The sequence below is a fragment of the Propithecus coquereli genome, unplaced genomic scaffold (genome assembly GCF_000956105.1).
Source record: "Propithecus coquereli isolate 6110/MARCELLA unplaced genomic scaffold, Pcoq_1.0 Scaffold53, whole genome shotgun sequence".
In the NCBI taxonomy this organism is placed as follows: Eukaryota; Metazoa; Chordata; class Mammalia; order Primates; family Indriidae; genus Propithecus; species Propithecus coquereli.
In genome coordinates this window covers 2,422,231-2,447,783 of record NW_012151174.1, presented here as the reverse complement: position 1 = coordinate 2,447,783, position 25,553 = coordinate 2,422,231, and the positions used below count along the sequence as shown (strand labels likewise).

Sequence of the window (25,553 nt, the reverse complement as noted above, 5' to 3'; positions counted from 1 at the left end):
ACAACTAAAAATCTATATAGAAAAAATTAGCCAGGCACGGTGGCGCATGTCTGTAGTCCCAGCTACTCAGGAGGCTGAGGCAGTAGGATTGCTCGAGCCCAGGAGTTTGAGGTTGCTGTGAGCTAGGATGACGCCACGGCACTCTACTCCGGGCAACAGAGTGAGACTCCGTCTCAAAAAAAAAAAAAAAAAAAGAGTATATAAAGTAAAAATTGAAAATCTTGTTCCTCTTTTCCCTACACCCCAGTCCCACTTTCCAGGGGTAAAATAACCATTATCAGCAGTTTGCCGTGTCAACCAGCTTGTCAAGAGACTCTGGAGCTAGACGGTCCCAGCACTCAACTGGCTTTGTTACCTCGGGCAAATGATTTTGTCACTTCGTGCCTCAGTTTCCTCATCTGTAAAATAGAGACAGTTGCTCTACCTTATAGGGTTTATGAACACATATAACACATAATATCTGTAAAGTGTTTAGAACAGTGCCTGGCACATGGTAAGTGCCGTATTCATGTCTGTGGATATTATTATTACTATTTACCAGACTTTTCCCCTCTGGATATCACATACTTTTTTTTTAATGTGATGTGATACATACTTTTTCTTCACAGCTAGCGTTTGTCATTTGTCCACATGTCGTGGGGGTTGTCTCATGTTAGCACGTTGGATATGCCCTCTTTCTTTTTAATGGCTGCCTACATTCTATTGTATCAAAACTTATTTAACCAGCTCTTTAACGAGGGACTCTCAGGTGATCTTCTTTTCCTCTGTCTCAAGTAGAGCTGCAGCGAGGAACCTCATCCAGGCAGCTCTGGGTTCTTGGGCCCGTGCTCCTCCTCGTGTTGGAATCACTGGGTCCATGGCTGTGCATGGTTTTGATTTAATGAACTGACAAATCGCCCTCAAAGAAGGTTCTGCCACTGGAACCTCGTGTACCCTCACCCACGGTATAGGGACTTGTTTTCTTTTACCTGTTGGTTTTGATCTGTGTTAATAATGGAGAATTTCAGACATTTACAGCGGTCGAAAGAGCATGCATTGCCTGCGTGTACAGGCTTGTCACAAGATCCCGCAGTTATCAACACAGGGCCAGTCTTGTTTCCTCCATTCCCTTGCCTTTGGATCATTTTGAAGCAAATCTCGAACATCATATCATTTTGTTTGGGGACTTTAAACTCCACGTCCACAATATGCCTGTATGTTACGGCAAAGAGGACGTTTCCGTGAAATAATCCTGCGGTGCACTTTCCAAGGTGTGTCTTCGGACCTCGATTCTGAGGTGCCCCTAAAACACAGACAAGGCAGGTGTATCTGTCGGGAAACAGAATCCGCTGTGGTATTTTAGGCAGAGGGAATTTGGTTAAATAAGTGATCGAGAGCAGAGACACCAAAGGAGTAGAGAGGCAGTCCCTAGATGAGGGGGCTGAAGGGACACACGGAGTAGGGCTCCGTAGCAGAGCCCAGGACATCTTATGCCCGAGGTGGAGGGAGGACCACCCCAGCTCTCACCACCTGCACCTCCCAGGCTTCTGCCACTGTGCCCTGTTGGCCGACCCTAACCAGGAATCCTGGGAAATATGGTCCCCGTGTTTCAGAGCAGGGTGGGAGGGAGGCAGGCCCTTCAAAGAGGGAACTTGACCCCTGTTTTAGAGATGAGAAAACCAGAGGGTTTAAATGGCCTGTCAGGGTCACATCGTTTAGTAATAAGCACCATCCCTGACACTTTGGTCCCTTGGTTGCCAGGGTAACCTGAGGTAGCTCTTTGGGCATTGCCTGCCAGCTGCTGGTGGTCACTGCTGCCTGGGACAGGCCTCCATGGTTACGAGTTCTTCCTTTTCCGGAGGAACTCACTCCAAGCTTCCCCGTGCCACACTCAGAGCAGACACTGCCTTTTGTTCCCAGTTGTGGGATGGAGCTGTTCCCTGACCTAAAAGCCCTCCTGAGGATACTGCGTGCCAGCGGGCAGAGCCACTCTGCTTGACTGGAGAGTTCTGGGTCATGGAGTATTCCTAGGATGCCCCCCGCATGAGGTACCAGTGCCCTGGACCACAGGAGAGGCCAGAGGAACGTCACACCGCTGAGCAGCACAAGCTGGCATTTGGTGGGCAGCCACGCACTCAGCCAGGCTCCGTCCTGGAGCCGATGGCTGATTCTCGTAATGATCCTACGAGGCAGGCACTGCTGTTAGCCCCAGAGAGTTAAGTAACTTGCTTCAGGCCACACGTCTAGGGAGTGGCGCCCCGTGTAATCCATATAATAGTAGTAGTAGCAGGAATAGCAGCTGACACTCGTGGGGCTTACCTGTTCCAGGCCCGGCCCTCAGAGTTTTACATACTAACTCATTGAATCTTCACGACAGCCCTGTGAAGGAGGTACTTTTGTTATTTCCGTTTTGCAGATGAGGTAGCTGAGGCACAGAGATGAAGGGACTTGTCCAAGGTCACACAGCAGAGCCGGATTCCAACGCAGGCAGCCTAAGTTTAGAGTCCATGCTCTTACCTGCTGCTCTACCGAGCCCAAGACAAGAATGAACATTTGCTTGCACGGCACTTTCTGCTCTTTTTCAGATTTTATCTTGAAAGAGACTCGTTATAGCAGAGCTAGACAATGGTCACCATTTGAGAGGCAAGGAACCAGTAAGAGGCCGATGGTGACAGCAGCCAGCGGGCCTCCCTGGCATCCCCCAGGTCCTGCGCTAAGCGGTCCACGTGGGTGATAACCAGAGTCTCTTCTGTAACCTAGTGCTGAGAGACAGCAGTGGACAGGCCATTCTGATTGCTTGTTGCCCGTGCCATACCGATTTCTAAATATTTTCTACCACAAAAACACAGGAAGATACAAAGAACAAATTTTCAAAAATCATTGGTAGTCCCAGCACTAAATTTAGAGTATTTCTTTGCGGTCTTTTTTCTATGAATACATCCTGTAAATATTTACTGTCATAAGTATGTGCAGTAATTTATTTAATTTTGTTCGTGATGTTGTTGGTCATCGAGGTTGGTTCTTTACTTTTGGCTTGATAACCAATGCCATGAACTTTTTTCTTCATCTCTAATTATTTCTTTGGGATTAATTCCCAGAAGTAGCATTACTGGTTCAGAGGGTGAGAACAGTTTTTAAAGCTATTGCCAAATTGCTTCTAGAAAGGTTCCACCAACTGTGAATATTTTTTTAAAAGTCTGTTGTCCTGGGAGAGTGGCCGATTTCCTACTGTCCTGGGCTCATTTGGAAGGGTTCCCCCTTCCAGCCCGTCTTCCTCTGCCCGGTCTGGGTACCTGTCCTGCGTGCAGCGCTGCGGAAGGGTGTTTGATTACGGTGTTGTGCAAACAGAGCGGCAGGCCTGCGCCATCTGCCAGCCAGTCCCTCTGGCCTGAGAAGAGGCTTTGCACCCAGTCAAGGGGCAAAACTGGAGCCCTTCTGGAGCCTTCTGTGGCATCACTGCAGGGGCAGGGCTGGGGTGTATGTTCCTAATAGCAGCCTGGCTCCACCCTGGGAAGGAAGACAGGAGCCCTCCTGCGTTTCTCAGGTGGGTGGAGGTCCCTTCTCCCCTGTCCCCAGCTGTCATGTGGCAAGTTGTTCTGAAAGTGCCCCTGTGAGCTTAGCCCTGTTCTTCCTGCCTCTCTGTGTGCTAGGAGGACGCGCACATCCCCCAGCCTGCGCGGGATGTTTGTCTTCTACTGGTGAAGTGGCCCTGCCGGTTCTGGGAGTGGAAACCTTTGGTAGGAGAGAAAGTGAATCTCAAGCCAGGGTCATAAGAGAGACTGATGAGGTGGCAAAGAGGGTGATCAAACGACTGAGATTTTTAAATCCATTTATGTATTTTTTTAAAATTACATATGTAATGCGAGAGTACAATCTCACTAAAAATAATTCATACAACACAAAAGAGTTTTTAAAACTTTGTTGTGAAATGTAGTATACATACAGAGAAGTGCATAGAATGTAAATGTACAGCTTAGCAAAGAATTACATATAAGGCAAACACTCGTGTAACCCTGGGTCAAGACCAAGAACCTCACCAGCACCCCAGAACCCCCGTGGGCCCTCACCACCAGAACCCTCTCCCTCTGGACTTCGATGGTCACCATTTCCCAGCTTTTCAAAGGTTTTGTCCCCATGTGTGCAACTCTAGATAACATGGTTCCAGTTTGCCTGTTTTTGAACTTTATAAAAACGGAATTATAAACCATCTTTCTGGGCTTTTTTGCTTAGTGTCTTGTCGAGGAGGTGCAGTCTGGTTTGGATGTCAGAACTTCTGGTACTAAAGCTTATTTGCGTTGATAAATAGACAGGATTTATGAGTTTTAATATTGGTGCATTTAATTTAATGAGTATTAGGAAAAAATATAATGGATCCAACTCTGATATTCATAAGTGAGTTGATTGAAAGGACCATATTCAGTAAACAATACTACAGGTGGACTGTGGTCTTGCCTAAGTGGTGGAGGTACGTGACTTTGGGAGGGGTTTTTAATTAATTTATTTATTTAATATGGGGAAATACAAGGGTGGAGCAATGTGCATGCTGAGGCCCCGCCCCCAAGGTTATTTTTTTCAATACTGATTTTCTGTTTTTTAATGTGAAAGAGAATATGCCATTCTTCTGAATTACTTCTTGGGGTTTCTGAGTTTGTTCTCTGATTAAAGTAACCAATTCCCTTGTAAGATTGCACTTGAGGGTTGGGGGTGAGACTGGACCAGGCAGTTTTGAATTCTGCCTAGAATGCAGAGAAATTAGGGGCCGGAACAATGCTACACATGCATCGTTTTATTTAGAGGATGTTTTGGAATCTGACTCCACTTTTTCTTTTTTTTTTTTTTTAAATAGTCTTGGCCAATTCCTTAGCTTCTCTCCCTCCCTACAGATACTGGGAACTTGGAACCTGGGAGGAGGTTAACAGAGGGACCAGGCAGAGGCTGCCTGGCCTGGGACACACTCTTAGTGGTGAGTCAACATGGAGTTGTGACTCAGAGGCCAGAAATGTTCAGGGCGGTGGCCATCCGTGTGTGCACATATACAAGAGACTTGGAGAGAAACAGAGCGAGAGAGAGACAGAGGGACAGGGACAGGCATGTGGAGGGATGGGAACAGGGGTACAGAGAGGTGGGAGGACAGGGTGCGGAAAGGTGGAGCAGGGACACAGGAACATGGGTAAGAGATGCAGCGAGTTGAGGTGGAAATGAAGAGAGATACCGACAGGACACAGAAACATGAGACTTGTTGGCTGGCTAACTGGCTAGTTGGCTAGCTGGTTGGCTGTTTGGGTAGTTGGTTAACTGGTGGGTTGGTTATGTAGTTGACTGGCTGGTTGGTTGTCTGGCTGGGTGGTTGTTGGTTTTGGGGTGTTTTTTTTCCCATGGATTCAGAAAAGACTTAGGGAGAATGCACCCTGTGGTGGCAGTTTGGGTGCTGGGGAGAGAGCAGCGAACAGCGGCTTGCAGGCATCTGGGTGTTCGACCTCCGCTCCCCGTCCCTCACCCGATGAGTGCACTGTCAGTGCAGCAGCTGCTGTTGTCACGGTTACCGTTGTCAGGACGTACTGGGTGCTTGTCATGTGTCCTTTCCTGTGGGGAGTGCCCTATGGCGCCACCTCACTGCACCCAGCAGCAGTCTGACGAGGTGGCACTGTTACCCACTCCGGTACATGTTGGGGCCAGAATTTGATCCCAGGCGACCTGACTCCAGAGCACGAGCCTAATTTCTGCTGCAAATCACCCAGGGATAGAGGGCAGGCATTTACTGAGCGTCCACTGTGTTCATGGCTCTGTCCCTGCTTTTTAGAGATGACAGTGCTTCTGGTGGCCATAGGTTCGACTTACCTGGGTTCAAGTCCCACTTCCGCCTTTTGCCTCACAGGGTGATCTTCAACAGGTAACTTGCTGCTCTGAGCCTCCGTGTTCCCTTCTGTAAAGTGGGGAGAACAGCAGGCCCTACTAGGGGTGCTGTTCAGTAGGGCCAGGTGTGAGGCCAGTGCTTACTAAGCGGGGGCCACCATTGTCATATGTGGCTTGGGGAATTGGACCAGTAAAGCAGGGCTCCAAGCCTGGGCTCCTGGCTCCATAAATGCCAGTTTTTGCCCTTGTTTTTGACAACTCATGCTCTCAAATTGGTAGCCCCATGAACGGTCACAAGGGCAGACTCTGGAGTCAGGCAGCCCCGGGTCCGGGGCCCAGTTTCTCTTCTCATTCTCTCATGGACCCTCTCAGTCTCCCCACTTTGCGGCAACAGTAGCACCACTTCAGAGGGCAATTAGAAGACTTGAGCTCAGTGGTTCGTGTCACATGCTCTGCACAGGGCCTGGCTCTCAGCAGCCCTGGGTCAGGGGGCCAGCAGGCAGCTGGGTGCCAGCCTGGATAACAAGGCCCAGCTGTGTGTGTCCAGCTCATGCCCCTCCCCTCCCTTCCCCCCACCTTGCCCTCAGGAAGCCTTTCTTGGCCATGACATTCCCGGTAGGCCCCACTGTCACCACCCCCCAGCCCCCTCAGCCTGAAGCTATCGTCAGATGGGGACAGGCAGAGCCGGAGCCATGCTCAGCCCGGCCCCCCAAGAGCAGGACGGAAAGAATGGAGCTTTAACAGATGTTCTTTTACAAGGATTCCCTGGCTCTATTTAATCAACGTTGTCAAATATTGATTTAATCTCCAGGCCCAGCAGATGTGATCTTAGCAGGTTTTGGTGGCAATTAGCTGAGATTAGGTTGCAAGTCAGGCTCCATGCTGACAAGGCAGCATCTTCTAAAGGAGGCTTGGCCTGGCGACAGGAGCGAGGCCTGCAGGGGGCACACTAAATAGTTCACCGTCGGTCTGGCTTGGACAGTGACCCATGCGAGCAGACCCGGAGCTGGGTCCTAGCAGCTCCTGTGGGCCCCGCGCGATGACAGTGGACACCCAGGGGGGTCAGGGCAGCAGCCATCTACCAAAAACATTTTAAATAAGTAGCACAGCCACACCAGTCCTGTGGCTTGGCTGAGAGCCTGGCTACAGCCAGGGAGACCCGTCCAGGGCAGCCTGGAGCAGCGGTTACGTCAGGCCCCTGATTTAGTCTCCCTGGTAGGAGCCACCTCAACAACGGAGGCCCCTCCTGCAGCCGTTCAGGCCCCTGGCCTGGCTCCATCACACCATCCCCACTCTGCAAACATGGCAGCAGCTCCCGGGTGGGCCTGGCATGTGCGCCCGCACCCCAGGAAGCAGCCCTTTCCAGTTTTGCATTTTAGAGTCTCATTTGAAGTGAGTGGGACTATGCCCAGAATTGGAACAAGATGCTCCATCCACATGTGCTTCTTAGGAGGTAATGACACCCTCCACCCTCGCCTGATCCAGCCACCCCAGGGAGACTCAGAGAGGCACCCCGCCTCGGCCCTGGCCCTGGAGCTTGCCCCTCCTCTTGCTCAAGGCGAGCCATCCTGGGTGCCTGGCCCCTGAGCCCGGAGGAATGAGGGTTCATCGCAAGGTCATGTTTGATTTGCTTGAGATTTTAAAAAAATTAGTAAAAATGATAATTTTTCACTAATACTTACGTATCATTATGTGCCAGGGATATTCTAAGTCTCTACATTTATTAACCCATGACTTTCCTATGAGTTCAGCCATATTATTATCTCCATTTTACAGATGGGAAAACTGAGGCATAGAGAGACTAAGTCACCTGCCCAAGGTCTAGCTAGTTAAGTGGCAGAGCTAGGAACTGAACCTGGGTAGTCTTTGCTTCTGTTCGCTGTGCTACAGCTGCGACATCAGGAAAGATCTCCAAGATCTGGTGATAAGTGAAAAGGGCAACTATGAAGGTATTAACCCATTTATTTTTTAAAAAGACGTTTTCTCTCTCAGATAAGCATGTAATCATATGAGCATTTAAAACCTATGTTTGACTATATACTAGGTAGCAAAATATTAATAAAAACAAGGAAACATTGAAGTTTAAGCATTTGGGGTAGATACAGACCCCATTTCACTGGGCAACACATGAACACAAGACGGGGGCGTGCACCTTCCTTCCGTCAGTGGCTCTGGGTGTGAGCCCGTGGCTGTGCCACAGAGGAGTCTGCCATTTGGAAAGATGCATGTTCAGACTCCTGGGCCCTAGAGCATGGCAGATACGTGGAGCTGGTAAGTCTCTCCCATTCTGACCCTGCATTCTAGAAGGTAAGGGCTTTTTGGGGGGTGGTTTCTACTCTGCTCGTATTTTCCCTCACATGCTCAGTTTTAAAACCAAAAACTTAATCCCAGCCTCAGACACTCCTCCCCTGTGCACTTGTGAGCATTTCCTGTATTATAGATTCACAGAAAAAGTTCTGGAAGAAGTCATGCAAAACACTCACTAACAAGATCTCCATCCCTCCTTTCTTTTTTTTAATCCAAATGGGGTCATACTATATGAACTGTTCTGCAACTTGCGTCTTTCCCTTCACAATGACAGCACGGAGTAAAAAAGTATAAACCGTCAAGCTGAGTTGCCTGGGTTCAAGTCCCAAAATCACCTCTTTCTAGCTGAGTGACCTTGGGCAAGTTGCTCAACCTCTCTGGCCTCAGTTGCATTGGCTTTAAAATGAGGATGGTCTTAGTCCCTCCCTCACAGGGTTGTCTTGAAAATTAAATGAGTTAATGCATGCAAAGCACTTTGCCACGTGCTTAGCATACGGATCAGTACAAGCTGGGTTCATTCACTTGGGGCCGTGTGGGCATCTTGCACGCTCTACGCATAGCTCCGCCTCGCTTTGCTCCAGATGCACCGCGTTCACTTAACCTGTCCTCTGCTTGTGGGCTTTGGGGCTGTTCCCAGCTCTACTGTAGTACAGCAGTGTGAACGTCCCTGCAGTCAAACCACTGTGTACCTGCCTTGATGTTCGCCGGTGTGAGTAAGAGACAGATTCCTGGAAATGGAATTGCTGGATTAAAATAAAATGCCCACCTAAAATTTTGATGTATAATTCCAACTCATTCTTCCCATTCCCCCAAGGGGTAAAAACTGTACCAGTTTCACACCCTTAAAAGCAGGACAGGTCACTCGGGATCCCTGCCCCGAGTGGGAGCCTCGCTGGTTTGAATGTAACGGCTAAGATGGCCGCCCTCGCCCCCGTGGGCTTGCCTTGCTCCCTGGGAAGGAATGTGGGCCCCTCCTAGATGCTGGGGAAGATTTCATTTAGAAACACCGATCTTCCGGGATCTTTGACATTAAATATGGAAGTGCAGGTTTTCACAGCCATGATCCAGGCCCTGCTCGTTGCTCTTGGGGCCGATGGAAGAGAAACTTCGTCATGGCATTTCCTAAGGAGATTTCTGAGATTACCATCCACCTTTGCTCCTGTTGGAGCTCTAACGTGGTCCCCTGGATGCGTCAACTTCCAGTAAGGTAGGGCAAGACATAGAGGGGGAAAGCCAGATTCTTTACCTGAAATCTGCTGAGCTGTTGCTGACTTTCAAGAATTTTGTCCTCGTGAATTAATTGATTTTGAAGATTGTCGCGTCACTCACATATTCCTGTAGCACGCTCATTTGAACTGCCTTTGATTCAGAGCATGGTGGCGAAGAGCTGGCAGCCAGACTGTTGAGGTTTGGATCCCAGCTGCTCCATGTAACCTTTGCCTCATCCGTGCAGTGGGCGTGTGGAAGTCCCTGCTTGATGGGGTGTTATAACTTACCTGTTAACGCGCGCCAGTGTGTCACCCCGAGCCTGGCGCACCGGGAGAGTGCATCAGCGTTAACCTTGTTGTTAGTACCATCGTCGCCATAGTATCCGTCTCCACTCCCCGACCCACATGCAAGAACAAGTATGTTAGCCCCATTCCACCACAGCCGTGCGTCTGTTTAGAGTCTAGGGAGGACAAGGATACTCTGAGGTCTAAAACTCCAGTGGGCTAAACCCTGCCATCGAGGGTGCACGCAGACCCCGGGGAGCTCAGCAGAGGGAGGAAGGGAGGGACTGGCAGGAGGAAGCCTGGTGGCATGGGGGGCAGGGGGGAACGGGGATGAGGACAAGGCTCCCTGGAGCAGTGGGCCGCTGAAATGTCTCCTACAAAGGTCGCCAGTGCCCTTCACACCAATAATTGTCACCATATATGGTCCTCTCAGCAGCATCCACCCCTGTGTACCACTGGGTCCTCGCAGACCGCACCTGCTCTTCCACCTCCCTGTGGGCCCTGCTCCAGCTCACGTTCTGGTGCCCCTCACCTGCCCACCGCACCGACCTGGATTTACAGCCTCCCTGGGCTTGGCGGCAGGCCCTGTCTCTCTGCTCTCTCTGCTCCTTCCCTGTGCGCGCATTAGAACGAGCTGCAGAGCTTTTAAGAAACGATCAGGCCCAGGCTCGCCCCAGACCAGCTGATTCAGAATCTCCGGGGGTGGGGTGTGGACAGACACCTGCATTTGTAAAAAGCTCCCCCAGTGCTTCTAACCTACAGCTGCGCGAGAGAAGAGAACCTTGGACAGCCATCCAGCCTCAGACACCGGCTGCTCCCAGCTTTCCCGTCCGTGCACGGCAGCCTCACTAATAGCGCACCTGGCGCCAGGCGGCTACCCCGCCTTCTGCAGATCCCAGCTCAGACACCGCACCCTCCACCAGCCTTCCAGACCCCCTCCCAATCCCACCCTGTCATGCTGTGGTATTGTATTTCTTTACAGTGCCGACCACCCTTTGAAATCGCCTTGTTTTCTATCTTATTTCTCTGGATTCTCTGGAAATAAATTCACGCGAGCAGGGTTGAGGCGAAGATTTGGAATGTCATCCTCAGGTTGCTGAGCCTGCTGTGTGGCGGGCCCTGCGGCGAGCAGGAGCAGGAGCCCCCTGCGGCCCAGGTGCCGTCGTCCAGTGAGAAGCCATGGCGCTCAGGCTAGGGCAGGTCATGGGAGTGGACGATAGACCTGGACCTGCGTGGGGGGAGCCAGCAGGGCTTGGAGTGTGGAGTGGTTAGTCTCGTGGCCCCCTCGGAGCAGGGTCTTTCGGAGCCAGGACACCGAGACCATGGGGCTTGTTTGTTTGCTGTTCCAGCCTCCAGGCTTTCGGGGCCTGATAAGGAGGCACTCCGCCATCTCAGAGTCCCCCAGCTGCTTCACAGGTGGCAGTCTGGGAGCATTTACACCCACAAATACACCATTGGTCGCCTGCTCTTCTAACAGACCCTGATAAGTCCCCGCTGGCCCAAAGGCATTCGAGACTATCACAGATTCTGGCTTTCCCAGCTCCTCTTGCAACTGGAGTGGCCGTGTGTCCACGCCCTGGCCAGTGAGACATAAAAGAAAGTATTGTGGTGAGAGGAATGTTCTGGGAAGGAGTCTCCTTCCTGACTAGGGTCAGATGGGTGAGAGAGCACTCTGACATCATCCCTGTCTTTCCCCTGTCCATGGTTCAGTGACAAGCACGGCTGTGGCTTATGACCGTTAGGCAGCAAGCCAAAAGATGTCAGCCGGCAGCACACCAAGAGAGGCCGAGGGAGAGGAGAGGAAGGGCCTGATGTCATCATCTGGTTTCCGCACCAGGCCTGGAGCCACCGTATCTGCCCTCCTGGTTCCGTGAGATAATTAAATGGCTTCATTGCCTGAGCCACCGTCGACCAGTATCCTGTTACCTGCGGCCGAATGTATCCCAGCTGACTCTGTCCCCCCGCGACTTACTCCTCATTCTGCTGCTGTTTCCGAGGCTGCCCTAGTCACTCCCACCTACAGCTCCCCCGTGGCCTGCCTTCGAGCAGCACCGTGTGTCAGTCACGGTCCTCGGGACTGACAGAGTCAACAGGAGGCCGGAGGAAACAGGAGCCAGGGAAACACTGGAGAGAAGGCACCAAGGGTCCCCAGCAAAAGTCACAGCACAGGGAGAGCCAGATCCACAGTCCCTGCCAGTGCAAGGACACTCTTCAAGCCCAGGAGAGGACACTGGGCTGGCTAAGCCCATGTCCTGTGCCCACCCCAGCTGTGCTTCTGTAACTGGGGGGAAGGGAACGAGCTCCTGCCAAAGATACACGACAGAATGGTAGTCATAGTGGTGGCTGTGAGCTAGGTGTATCATCCCCATTTTACAGACTGAAGCTGAGTCAGTGTCTCAGTAACCCATCCATGGCAGGCCAGGGTTTCAGCCCAGGCGTGGTTCCTGTGTGCGTGCTATGCTGCTCTCATAACAGGGGTTCCCCTCAGGAAGATGTGGGTGCTTTTAGGAAGCAGACAGCTGGAAAGAGATAGGTTTGCACCAGTCCCTGAATCCCAAAGAGTTCGTGGGTGCCACTGAGCCTCTGAATGTCATCAGAGGAACACTTGGCTGCACCTGCTTCGAGAAGGTATTTGTGCAAAGAGACTGGGGCCTACAGGAATATCTGTGTATGTTCACAGAAGGGAGCAAAACAGATTGAGGATTTCTATCTGAGCTGGAAGCAAAATGCCGTCAGCAAAGCCCATCTGTCAGGAGGTACTTGCATAAGCAAGTCAGGGTCGCATCTGGGTCACTGGTGTTGTCAGCCACCCCAAATGTAGCCTCAAAGGACAGTCTTCCCTTTGCACTCTGCCCAGGCCGACCTGAAGGCGGGGCCACAGTGCAGGGTGGGCTGCCCTTCGCTGGGCACCACTCCAGCCCGACCTGGGATCCAGCGCCTAGGGGAGTGTGGGGCTGGGCTCAGGCCCTCGTGGCAAACGCCCCTGCCATTCTGGAACTGACAGTTTAGTGGTGGAGCAAACACCATGAACAAAATAATTTCAATTTTCTCTGGCAACAGGGCAGCACTGACTAGTCACCAGAGGTTGCCCCTATGCAAATCCAGCCCACATACTTATTTTGTGAACCCTTATCATGTTTTTTGTTGGCAATGTTCTTAACAAGTACAGTTGACCCTTAAACAACACAGGTTTGAAATGCATGGGTGCACTTCTACACAGATTTTTCTCAATAAATATTTTGGACAGAATTTTGGACATTTGTGACAATTTGAAAAGAACTCACAGATGAGCCAGGTAACCTGGAAATATTGAAAAATTTAAGAAAAGGTTAGGTATGTGATGAGCACATAAAACATATGTAGAGACTAGTCTATTTGATTATTTACTACCATAAAATACACATAAATCTGTTGTAAAAAGGTAGAACTTATGAAAGTATATGCACATAAACACAGACCATGCATTTGCAGTTAAGAGAAATGTAAACAAACGTAAAGATAAAATATTAAATGATAACTGCATAAAATTCACTGCAGTGCATACTGTACTACTATAATCATTTCGTAGTCACCTACTGTTGCCGTTGGGGTGAGCTCCAGTGTTGCAAGTACCAGTTTAATACGCATATGGTGCTCCTAATCTCCACGTGAACAGTTCCTCTCCCCATAAATTGCATATGGCAGTAAAAAGTGATCTCTTGCAATTCCCACATATTTTTCATCTTGTTTAGTGCAATACCGTAAACCCTGAATAAACACCATGGGACCCATACGAAGTGCCACAAGTAGTGCCGGAAGTGCTTCCAAGAAGCAGAAAAAAGTCATAACGTGGCAAGGAAAAATTGAATTGCTTGATGTGTACCGGAGATTGAGGCCTATAGCTGTGATCGTCCACCATTTCAAGACAAATGAAGTAAGGACCACTTTAAAAAACTAAAAGGAAATCTATGAAGCCATTGCCGCACCTACACCATCAGGCATGAAGCCCTTGCACTTTTTGTGAAGTACTTTTTTATCTTGTATTGAAAATGCAGGATTGCTATAAGAAAGGCATACCTATAGCCTCTAATATGATTCAAGAAAAAGTGAAGTCATTATATGACAACTTAAAGCAAAAGAAAGGTGAAGGATCTAAAACTAGAGAATCCAACGTCAGCAAAGGATGGTTTGATAATTTTATAATAGAGAGAGGCTTGGCTTTAAAATTGTCAAGATGGGCCAGACGTGGTGGCTCATGCCTATAATCCTAGCACTTTGGGAGGCTGAGGTGGGAAGATTGCTTGAGGCCAGGAATTTAAGACCAGCCTGAGCAACATAGTGAGACCCTGCCTGTACAAAAAAAGAAAAATTTTTTTAAAGTCAAGATAACAGGAGAAGCAGCTTCTGCCAACAAAAAGAGAGCAGATGAGTTCCCAGATGCCATTAAGAAAATCATTGCAGAGAAAAGGTATCTGCCCAAACAGGTTTTTAATGCAGACAAAAGTACCCTATTCAGAAAAACAATGCCACAAAGGACATTTATTAGTAAGGAAGAGAAGTGAGCACCAAGATTTGAGGCAGGAAGGAAGAAGCCAACTCTTCTGTTTTGTGCCAGTGCTGTTGCATTTATGATCAGGACGGCCCTTATCCATAAAGTGGCTAACCCCTGAGCCTTGAAGGGAGCAGATAAACACCAGCTGCCACTCTTCTGCTTGTGCAGGTGTGGACAGTGAGAACCCCGTTTCTGGATTGGTTCCATCCATACTTTGTCCCTAAAGTCGGGAATTACCTTGCCAGTGAGAAGCTGCATTTTAAAATTCTTTTGATATTGAACAATGCCACAGGCCACCCAGAACCCCATGAGTCAACACTGAAGGCATCAAACACAATGCCCCCAAACACTGTGTGTGTAACTCAGCCTCTAGACGAAGGGCTCGCGAGGCCCTTTAAGGCTCATTACACACAGTGCTCTGTGGAGAGGATTGTCAGTGCGAAGGAAGAGAACCCCAAGAGAGAGATCATGAAAGTCTGGAAGGATTACGCCACTGAAGATGCCATTGTTGTCATAGAAAAAGCCGTGAAAGCCATCTAGCCAGAAACAATAAATTCCTGCTGGAGAAAACTGCGTCCAGATGTCGTGCATGACTTCACAGGATTTGCAAACCAGCAGCTGTACAACAGAGCCAATCAACAAAATCATGAAAGAGACTGTGGACATGGCAAAAAAGCCGAGGAGCGGGGTGGTGACGGACTTCAAGATCTGGATGTTGGAGAAATCTGAGCGAATAGACACCACACCGGAGGAATTAACAGAAGATGACTGGATGGAGATGGCGCTTCCCACCCAGTGCCAGGCAGTGAGGAGGAAGACTTAGAGGAGGCCATGCCAGAAAACAAAGTGGCTTTAGACGAACTGGCAGAAGGGTTCCAGTTATTCAAGACCGCTTGCGACTTTTCTTACGACACCGACCCACCTGTGATATGGGCACCAAAACCATTAATGAAGCAAATGGGAAAAAGGATTAGTACCATGGGGAAATATCTTTTAAGAAATGAAAAGGCCAAAAAGTCAGAAATTATGATATATTTCCATAAAATCACACCAACTGTGCCTGCCTCCCCTTCTACCTCCCCCACCTCTTCCGCCTCTGCCACCCCTGAGACAGCGAGACCAACCCCTCCCCTTCCTCCTCCTCCTCCTCCTCCTCAGCCTACGTGAAGATGAGGATGAAGACCTTTATGATGATTCTCTTCCTTAGGATTTTCTTAATAACATTTTCTTTTCTCTAGCTTACTTTATTGTAAGAATACAGTATATGATACATATAACATACAAAATATGTGTTCATTGACTGTTTATGTTATCAATAAGCCTTCCTTCTGGTCAACAGTGAGCTATCAGTAGTTAGGTTTTGGGGAGTCAAAGGTTATAGGTGGATTTTTGATTACATGGGGGTTGGTGCCCCAACCACTGCGTTGTTCAGGTGTTAACTGTATTTATTTACTGAGTAGAAATACACACAGATAATTCAAAGTAGCGGGTGGTACGCAATGAACAGTAAGCCTCCCTCTCTCCCTTTCTTTCAGAACACATTTGATAAGGGGAATGTAACAGTAGTTTACATCCTCATGAGGTAGGGACCAGTAGTAAAACAGAGAAATAAGTAAGTAGATTCATGAATGCTCAGGAGAATGAAGCAGGGGCAGGGTCTGCGAGTGGTGGGGACAGACACATGGGTCCCCTCCCTAGAGGCCACCACTGTTAGCAGTTTCTTGAAAATTCTTCCAGAGATCTCTGCATGGTTGGTTGTTGTTATTTTTGCTTTTCACATTGGGAGATGTTGCATACGATTCTGGATTTCTGGTTTCTCTGGAAAAATCAGGTGATCTGGCATCCACCTTCCCGAGAGGCTCGGCTAGCGGGAGCGGAGGCCCCCCGCCTCTTCAGAAGGTGTCTCTGCCGTCCAGCTCACCGTGGGCGCCCCCGGCCTCTCTCCCAGCTACCTTAAGTAACCCCACGCTGTGGGTTTTCCACTTTCTTCCCTCCTTCTCTAGCCCATCCCTGTACTGCTGCCCTGCGACATCTTTGGGACTGTTCCTGTACTCATGGAAGAGGGGTGCCCCCTTGCTCCCCACCCTGCGCCTCCCCTTTCTCTTTCTGTTCTCACTTTCCCAGAGGCTGTAGGCTCTCCTCACCATCTCGCTCCGTGAACCTGCCTCATGTTTCTGTCTCAGACTCTCTCTGCCAGTTCTCTCCGTACCTCTGGGCACAAGTTGGAAATGCGCCCTCCACACTCACGCAGAGGAGGCCTTCCACTTCTCTGCGCAGGAAGCACCAATAGCTTGACCGGAATGGCCACATCCCGCTCTAGTTCCAAGGGAAAGAAAAGTCATGGGTCACCTTGAGCCAGGTGCCCAGCCAAACCCAGCACTCTGCTGCCCTGAACAAGATCAGGTCTGTTGGCAGGAGGACAGGGACACAGCTGCTGGGCAGGCGACAGCTTCCATCACAGACGGTGGCCCACTTTCCCCTTCGTCTCCAGCAGGGGTCTCATCTTCTAGACGTTCAAGGCAGAGACAAAGGGAAGTGATCCCGCAGGGTGTTTTACGCTGCTGAACGTGAACGCCCTTCCCCAGAGCCTTGCAGGTCAGGATGTCCTTAGCTTAGGAAGAGGCCGTCTGTTTGCTCGTTCACACAAATAGTGAAGGAGTGTTCTGGACACTGTTCTAGGCTTGCAGATATATCAGTGAGCGTTTGAGTGATGGAGAGTTAGTAAGCAGGTAATGAACAACTGCTAAGAAAAACTGAAAGAAAGCAGAGTGGGTGACCGAGAAAGGCTTTGAGGAGACGGGGCTTCTCTGTCAGTATGGGGTGGTCTGGGAAGTCTTCACTGAAGAGCTGACATCATGGACAAGAACCAGCCTGGAGAACTGAGGGAGGAGATCCAGATGTCCTGGGTAAGGGTTGGTACATCAAAAGAGCAGAAAAGAAGGCCAATGTCGGCCACACACAGGGGCTCAGGCCTGTAATCCCAGCACTCTGGGAGGCCAAGGCAGGAGCATCATTTGAGGCCAGGAGTTCGAGACCAGCCTGGGCAACATAGAGAGACTCCCATCTCTACAAAAAAGTAAAAATAAAAAATTAGCCAGGCGTGGTGGCACACACCTGTGGTCCCAGCTACTCAGGAGGCTGAGGCAGAAGAATTGCTTGAGCCCAGGACTTGGAAGTTACAGTGAGCTGTGATCTTGTCACTGCATTCCAGCAACCTGGGCAACAGAGCAGAACCCGGTCTCTAAAAACAGAAATAAAAAAAGAAGGCCAGTGATGTCAGAGCTGACTCAGGGATGGGGAGAGACATCAAGGACACTGGCAGGGGCCAGGTCCTGGGGGCTTTAGGGAGCAGGAGGAGGCGTTGGATTTTTTCTCATGTCATAAAGAGTCACTGGAGAGATCTCAGCAAAAAAGTGATGAGATCTGACTTCCAGCTCACAGTATCTGTTCATCGCATAGGTTTCTAGAGACATTCCTTCTGTGGCTTCCTTCCCCAAAGTCTGCTGGCGCTCATGTTGACTCATCTGTCATTTCACTTCCTTCCGGGTGGAGTGGCTGGATTCGGCAGAACATAGAGCAGGTGGACAACAGTATGGCCTCTATGTGAAGCCACCAGTCCACAAGAAATACAGGGGGCAGAGGAACATGTTAAATGGCACCACAGGGATCCCCAAAATGGGAAAAGCCACAGGACAAGTGACCCCTTCTCATCAATAATTAAATAGCATCAAAATAAAGAAAAGTGGTCATTATAGAGAAGAAGACACTTAAGAAAAATATCTTCCAAAGCAGGGGATGGATCTTGTTTGGATCCTGATTTGAACAAGCCAATCCCAAGAGATACCTGTGAGACAGCGGGGACCGGGTAATGCAGACAGGGTAGTGCGTGATAACGACTTCCCGTTAATTCACATGGCTCTGGTAATGGGGTCATGGCTACTTTTTAAAGACCCTATCTGCTAGAGGTGCAAGCTAAAATATTTACGGATGAAATGACCTTTAGGATTTAGCCTAAAATATTGTCACAAACAAATAGAGGCTGGGTGGATGGATGAGACAGGCATGGCAAACAGTTAAGGGTTGTTTTAGCTGGGGATTGGCTTATCATAGTCCTCTCTCTGCTTTTGAATATGTTTGCAGATTTCCATAATGAAACGTTTTTTAATGAGTAAAGCTGTCCAAAAACGTCACATTTCCCATTCTCTGGAAGCAATGACATGTCCATCACATCTCACATTTTCCTTTTCTCCCCTTTCAGCATGGCGGGGACGACGCCCTTGCCTCCCGCTGGCCGGCGCCTGCGACTGCCGCTCGCTCTGCCCTGCTGAGCTCCCAGCCTGGAGCCCCAGGGACAGCACCTGCCTCTGAGGTTGTCCCCGCTTGGCTGCGCACAGCGATGCTGGAGAACTGGACTCCACAGGCTCACGACCTTCCCATCAGGTTTCAGGGACCAGCATCCTTCATCCTGGGACTGGCGGCCCTGAACAATGGCTGAGGGCCAGAGGACCCCATAGGGTTACACCACAGCTTCCGGGGGCCAGCAGCACTCCAGTGCCCGTGGACTATGACCGCCTATCGGCCCATTCCCAGTGATGGTGTGGACCTGGCAGCCAGCTGTGGGGCCAGGGGGGCCGACGTCCTCCCAGGCCCACACACAGGGGATTATGCTCCCGTGGGATTCTGGGCCCAGAATGGCAGCATGTCCCAGCCTCTTGGTGAGAGCCCGGCCACCGCCACCACCCGCCCCAGCCCCACCACCCCTGCAATGCCCAAGATGGGCGTGCGCGCAAGAGTGGCCGACTGGCCACCCAAGCGGGAGGCCCTGAGAGAGCAAAACAACCCAAGCCCCTCACAGGACACAGATGGCACAAAGGCCACCAAGGTGGCTCATTCCATGAGGAGCGTACAGAATGGTCAGCTCCCCGCCAGCACCCCGGCTTCCTCAGGGTCCAAAGCCTTCCAACGACTCTCCAGGAGAAGGTCCAAAGACGTGGAATTCCAGGACGGGTGGCCTCGGTCCCCGAGCAGGGCCTTCCTCCCCCTGCAGCACCGCAGCAGCAGCGAGATCACCCTCAGTGAGTGTGACGTGGAGGACATGGGGGAGCCACGGGGAGCCCGGCACACAGGGGCGTTGCCCCTCTTCCGCGAGTACGGGAGCACCTCCTCCATCGACGTGCAGGGCGTACCCGAGCAGAGCTTCTTTGACATTCTCAATGAGTTCCGCAGCGAGCAGCCCGAGGCCCGGGGCTCCCAGAACCTCACCGAGCTCCTGCGAGCAGATCCCGGCCCGCACCCCGTAGCAGGTGGCGGTGGAGCCAAGGGCGACCTCCGCAACGGGCAGCCCTCGAAGGACAGTCTCCTGCCTCTGCAGCCCATGAAGGAGAAGGAGAAGGCCCGGAAGAAACCCGTGCGGGGCCTCGGCAGCGGGGACACGGTGGACTCGTCCATCTTCCGGAAGCTGAGGAGCAGTAAACCAGACGGCGAGGCCGGACGGTCCCCGGGGGAGGCTGAAGAGGGTCGCAGCCCCCCGGAAGCCAGCAGGCCGTGGGTCTGTCAGAAGAGTTTTGCCCATTTCGACGTGCAGAGCATGCTGTTTGACCTCAATGAGGCGGCCGCCAACCGGGTGTCTGTGGCCCAGCGGCGGAACACCACCACGGGTGCCTCGGCCGCCTCGGCCATGGCATCCCTCACGGCGTCACGGGCCCACAGCCTGGGGGGCCTGGATCCAGCCTTCACCAGCACAGAGGATTTGAACTGCAAGGAGAACCTGGAGCAGGACCTCGGCGACGACAACAGCAACGACCTGTTGCTCAGCTGCCCGCATTTCCGCAACGAGATCGGGGGCGAGTGTGAGCGCAACGTGAGCTTCTCCCGGGCTTCCGTGGGCTCCCCGAGTGGCGGCGAGGGCCACCCGACGGAGCCCGCCCTGAGCGCGTACCGCACCAACGCCAGCATCTCGGTGCTGGAGGTGCCCAAGGAGCAGCAGAGGACTCAGAGCCGGCCCCGGCAGTACAGCATCGAGCACGTGGACCTGGGCGCCCGCTACTACCAGGACTACTTCGTGGGCAAAGGTGACGGGCGGGGGGTGGGGGTCGACTTGTCTTGTCTCTGAGATCCCACGGCTCATTCACTCCCCTGTGCCAGGCCCTGCTCTGACACTGCGGATGCAGCAGGGAGGGAGACCTCCCTCCCAGGGGGCTGTGAGGACACAGTGAGCCGAGCCACACCCACCGTCTCACACGCGACTAGCACTCCATCCGTGACGCTTGCGCTGCGTGAGACGACCGAAATGCATTTATTCTGCAAATATGAGCTTGGTGCAACTAGGAGCCAGGCACTTTCTAGAGCCTGGGGATCTAGTATTGACCAGCTTAAAACAAAAATTCTGTCTTCCTAGCACTTAATGTGTTAGTAGGGTAAGACAAACAATACAACAAGAGAAATACACAAAATGTATAAGGTGCAGTAGGATGCTAAGTGCTGTGGAGAAGAGTCGGGCAGGGAAGAAGGAAATGGAGTCCCTGGTGGGGGGTTGCAGCTCGCAGCGGGGAATGGTCAGGCAGGGCCTCCGAAGTCGGTGCCATTTCAGTACTGAGTCGTATGGAAACTGTGGACGGTGTTCCTGGCACAGAGAACAGCAAGTACGAAAGTCCTGGAACACTGGAGGAACAGGCAGTCTGAGGGAAAGTGGAAGGAGGCGAGGCAGAGAGGTGACAAGGGTAGATCGTGTGGGACTTTGTGGGCCGTGGTAAGGACTCTCATTTGTACCCTGCGTGAGATGGAGCCACACGGGAGGGTCCCGATCTGACCCCTGTGTTCAGTCTCCCTATGGCTGTGTGTGGGGAAGGACAGCATGACCAGGGTAGAGGCCACTGCGATAGTCGGGACAGGAGACGATGATGGACGAGTCTGGGATGTCCGGGATGGGAGCCCAGGAGTGGGAAGAATCTCGCAGGCAGGTTCTGGATCCATTTTGAAGGCAGAGCTGTTGACATTTGGAGGGTGGGCTTCGTACATCATTAGGGTCACTGGTGCTAGTGTGGCAGCCCTGGGAGGCACCATGGCACAATGCAGAGACACAAACCCAGGCGGGTACAGGGACCAGGCAAGAAACGTACACATGTGAAGCAGGGACTAGGCAGCTTCTGCTCAGCTCCAGCTGACCATTGTCGTGCAAGAAATGCAGACAAACTCAGTATCGCCAGCTTTTCTGATTTTTCAAGATTCTCCTAAAATTCAGATTTTTTTTTAATGTGGACTTTCCTAATTTTTAAATGCTGGCAGCTATAATGATTCAGAATTGCTTATAACTGATAGTAATGGCTTAAACAACATAGAAGTGTCTCTCACTTCAAGAAATCTAGGGGTCAGCAGCCCAGTGGTGTGGTTCCTCTCCAGCGTCGGTGGGAGGCCAGCCTTACTGCGCGGCCTCCAGTCCCCCTGGGCCACAGTGGCTGCTAGAGCGCTAGCCATCAACTATATGCACGTTTCCAGGCAGGGAAAAAGAGGAAAGGATTGGGACAGAAAGGCAGACCCCCTGTCAGGTCAGCCCCTTTAGAGAGCTTTCTCAGAAGCCCCATCCAGCGACTTCTGCTTACTGACCCCCCGATCTGCAGGGAGGCTGGGAAATGGAGGTTTTTAGCTAGACAAAGTCCTTGTCTTTTCCTCCCCCAGGAATAGAGGGTTTTTGCTAAAATGAAGGGGAAAGTAGATAATGGGTAGGCAGCTAGGACACCACAACAACCAGCTTATAAAAATTTTTTAAAAGCAGCGTCCTGGTCAAACGTAACGAATGTCAGTTAGGTCATCCCACAGGGATCAGAGTGCAAAGTCTCGGGAGCACCCACTTGCAGTCGGACAGCCCCGGGTTTGGGGTATCTCTTCCGTGGTTTAAGCTTTGTGGTATACTTCGCCCTTCGGACCGTCCTCATGTGACAAGTGGAGATGATCATACTAGCATCACGCGTGCAGAACAAAATGACAGAGATCAAAAACAAAGGGATGAAAAAGGAAGTTCCAGATAGTCGCTTACAGGAGAAAGCCAATGCGGGAGCATCATTATCAACACGAAACGGATTTAAAGGCTAAAAAGCACTTTTTAGAGGAACTGAGAAGTCTATTTTATGTTGATTTTTAAAAATTCACTAAGAAGTTCTGGTAGTTGTGAACCTTTATATACCTGGCAGTGTGGTTTAGGGGTGTATAGATTAAAAAAACTGATAAGGGTACAGGGGGAGGTGGGGACAAATCCACAGCTATAGTGGGAGAAGGTGACAGGGTCACTCACTGAAATTGACAGATCTAGTCACCAAAAAATAAGGATGAGGAGGATTTGAGTGATTTGAACTAACCTAAACTTGATTTTACATTTCTGTATTTTATTAACTTTGTACCTAATCAACAAAGAACACATTCTTTTCAACCCACACATAGAAACACTTACATGAAAGGAATGTAGATCAAATAAGATTATATTAATTCATTACAACACTTAGTTGTCAAGCAGGTAGGAAGTACTCGTCATGAAGCTTTTAAAAAAAAGGCCATTTTCTTTTTTAAAAAATGATTCCTTTGTAGCCCTGGAAGCTGTTAAAGAATAAAGTATTCAGTGATAGTTGTTAAAGCACAGCAAGGAAGACTTACTCAGGACCGTCACGGTAGGTACAGGGACCACCGCAACGGGGTCTTGCAGTCAGGGAGAGATTGGGCTCAACTCTGAATACAGCATGGGCAAGTGGGAATTTACAGCCGAGGAGCAGGTTTGGGGACAGTGAAGGGAAAATTGCTAAGAGGAAACGTCAGGGGTAAGGGGGATTAGTAAGTTAGTTGTTGGTCAGTGTTTACTGAGTGCCTACTGGGGTGGAGGGCCTCTGCTGGGATTTGCAAGGTGCTGGGTGTGCATTGGAGGAAAATACAACAGCAATCCCTGTCACTGCTTCGGGGACGAACTGGTGTCTGTGGAGTACAATATTTATTCTCTTCTCTGACCAGCTGGAGAGATCGTTGAACCCACTGCAGATGCTGTTCTGATTGGGTCCGTTAATTAACACACAATATTTTGGCCTTAGATTAGCCTTTGATTTGCCAAGAGCATCTCATGGGAATAGGAACCATCATTAGATATTCAGAGCACTGGGGTGGGGAGGAGAGGCAGCTGCTTGCAGCGCCATTTGGATTTCTGACAGTGGGCGAATGCTGAGTTTGCAGACTTCAGTCAAGACGGACCGCGGGTGGATACCCACCACCAGCACAGGATGCTTGGGTGGTACGTCGGGAAGAACCGTTTGCCTTGGAAGGGTTGTAGGATAGCAGCATGTTGTCCTTTAGGGGAGAGAGCAGAAGACTTGCTCCATGATATGCTAAAGGCTCTGTCACCCTAGGGGGAAAAAAAAAAGAGCAGTGTCTACGTTACCTAGGTCTAAAGAAACATGGTCAGATAAAGGTGATGCTTAGGGACTTGTATCATAGGTGACAACAAACATGCCCTGCGATACTTATAGCCAACACTGAGTACATGCTTAGTACATGCAGGATGCTAAGTGCTCCACGCTTGTTAATTTATTTAATCCTCACTGCTGTGCTGAGGGGTGGGTCCATCCTTAACCCCATTTTACTGCTGTGAATGCTACCAGGTGACTTGGCCCTGGCCCAGATTTAAGCCTGTGAGAGGCTCTGTAGACTAGAGTCTTACTTAGCCACTTCACGAGGGCTAATTGGCAGCTAAACTGGGCGAACCATTTGCAAACACAGGATTAACCACAGCGATGCTGGGTTTATTACATGTCACACACTGTGCTAAGCATTTTTATTTGTAGCTTCATTTCACCCTCACAGCAGCTCTCTGAACCAAGGCCCCCTTTTCTCAGATGAGAGCACTGAGGCTCAGAAGAGTTCTGACTCGGCAGAGGTGCTGCAGTCAGGTGGGCTTCTGCCTCTTCTGTTTCTCCATCGAGAGTGGCTGCGACCTGCATCCCGCGGGTTGCACAGGAGCCTGCCCCGGCGTCCCATCGGCAGGCCTGCTGTGGGAGGGGACCTTTCCTTCCCAGACAGCTAACCCTGAACTCGCCTGCTCTTCCTCTCTAGAACATGCCAATTACTTTGGCGTGGACGAGAAGCTGGGGCCAGTGGCTGTGAGCATCAAGCGGGAGAAACTGGAAGACCACAAGGACCACGGACCTCAGTACCAGTACAGGATCATCTTCCGGACCCGCGAGGTAGGTCCCATCACTGTCATTATTATTACATCAATCATACCCACTCGTGTCTCCGAGCCAGGCTCTGGGGACAGGCGTTTCCCCGGCTTCGTCTCATGTAATCCTCCCAGCAACCCCAGAGAGCAATCCTGTTGGTCTCTGCATTTTACAGGAGGAAGCTAAGACTTAGAGCAATTAAATGATACAGGATCATGAATGAGCGGCCAGGCTGAGATTTGAATCCACTGTGCCTGACTCAGGAGCCCAAGATCGCAAAATCTACGTGCAAGAGATTAACAGCAGGAGAGAGGGGGGGCGGGGGAGGAATCATTTCAGGATCATGAAGTGTCCTGCATGCTGGAGAGAAGAATTAAGCCTCAGGCAGGGCAGGAGTTGGGAGATCTCCACAGCAGGCCCCGCTGTGAAGCTGATCCGCTGTAAACGCTCCCTACAAGTCACTTTCCATTCAGCGCAGAGAATCCCATTGTCCTGGCTCTGTCAGAGGTCTTCTCCTGAATTAAATGTCAGCCCTGGCGAGGGGAGAAGGCCTGTTACGGGCACCCATGCTTTATTACACTCTTAATTGTAAGTGACAGAAATCTGTAACTTGCTTGAGCCAGAAACAGAGCTCACTGGTTCACATAACTGCAAGCCCGGGGGTAGGGCTAGCTTCAGGCATAGCTGGACTCTGAGACCCAAATGAAATCACCAGGCTCTCTTCTCATCTCTCTGCTCTGCTTGGCTGCGCTTCTTTTTGCATTGTGAATGCCATCCTCTTCTGCCACCAAGAAGTCTCTCCATGTCATGGGAAAATGGAGACTGGCTGCTCAGATCTTCCACATCTTTCTACCGTCTTGTCCAAAAGGAGCAGGCTCATTTCTGTCTGCCGAATCTGGACGGGCTCTGGCTCCGCTTAGATCACAAGCCTGCACCCTGGGCCTGTCACCGTGATCAGGGGCGACAGAGGAGACCGGCCAGATCTAGGACTCGTGCTCCAGGGGCAGGGCAGGCACTGTGATTGACAGTTCCCTCAGAGCCACCTGGAGGAGGAGACGGGAACAGGTCCTCAGCAAAAAGAGGGGAGCTAGGGAAGCAAAAATGGCAGAAACTTCCAAAAAACCCAAATTAGGAAGGCCTTCCCAGAAAGGGGGCAGTTGTCAGCTGGGCAGACCTCCCAAAATGGGTCTCATCGAGCCT

General features: G+C 50.8%; 1 protein-coding gene across 1 annotated transcript in view; it reads left to right on the top strand.

The window, feature by feature from the left end:
* SIPA1L3 (signal-induced proliferation-associated 1 like 3) overlaps positions 1–25,553 on the top strand; it is a 208,838-nt gene that overhangs the window by 105,471 nt on the left and 77,814 nt on the right. The window contains exons 3-4 of the mRNA XM_012657142.1: positions 18,422–20,234; positions 24,247–24,377. Coding sequence (XP_012512596.1) covers positions 18,728–20,234; positions 24,247–24,377 — 1,638 coding nt within the window. The 5' untranslated portion in view covers positions 18,422–18,727. The remainder of the gene's footprint in view (positions 1–18,421; positions 20,235–24,246; positions 24,378–25,553) is intronic.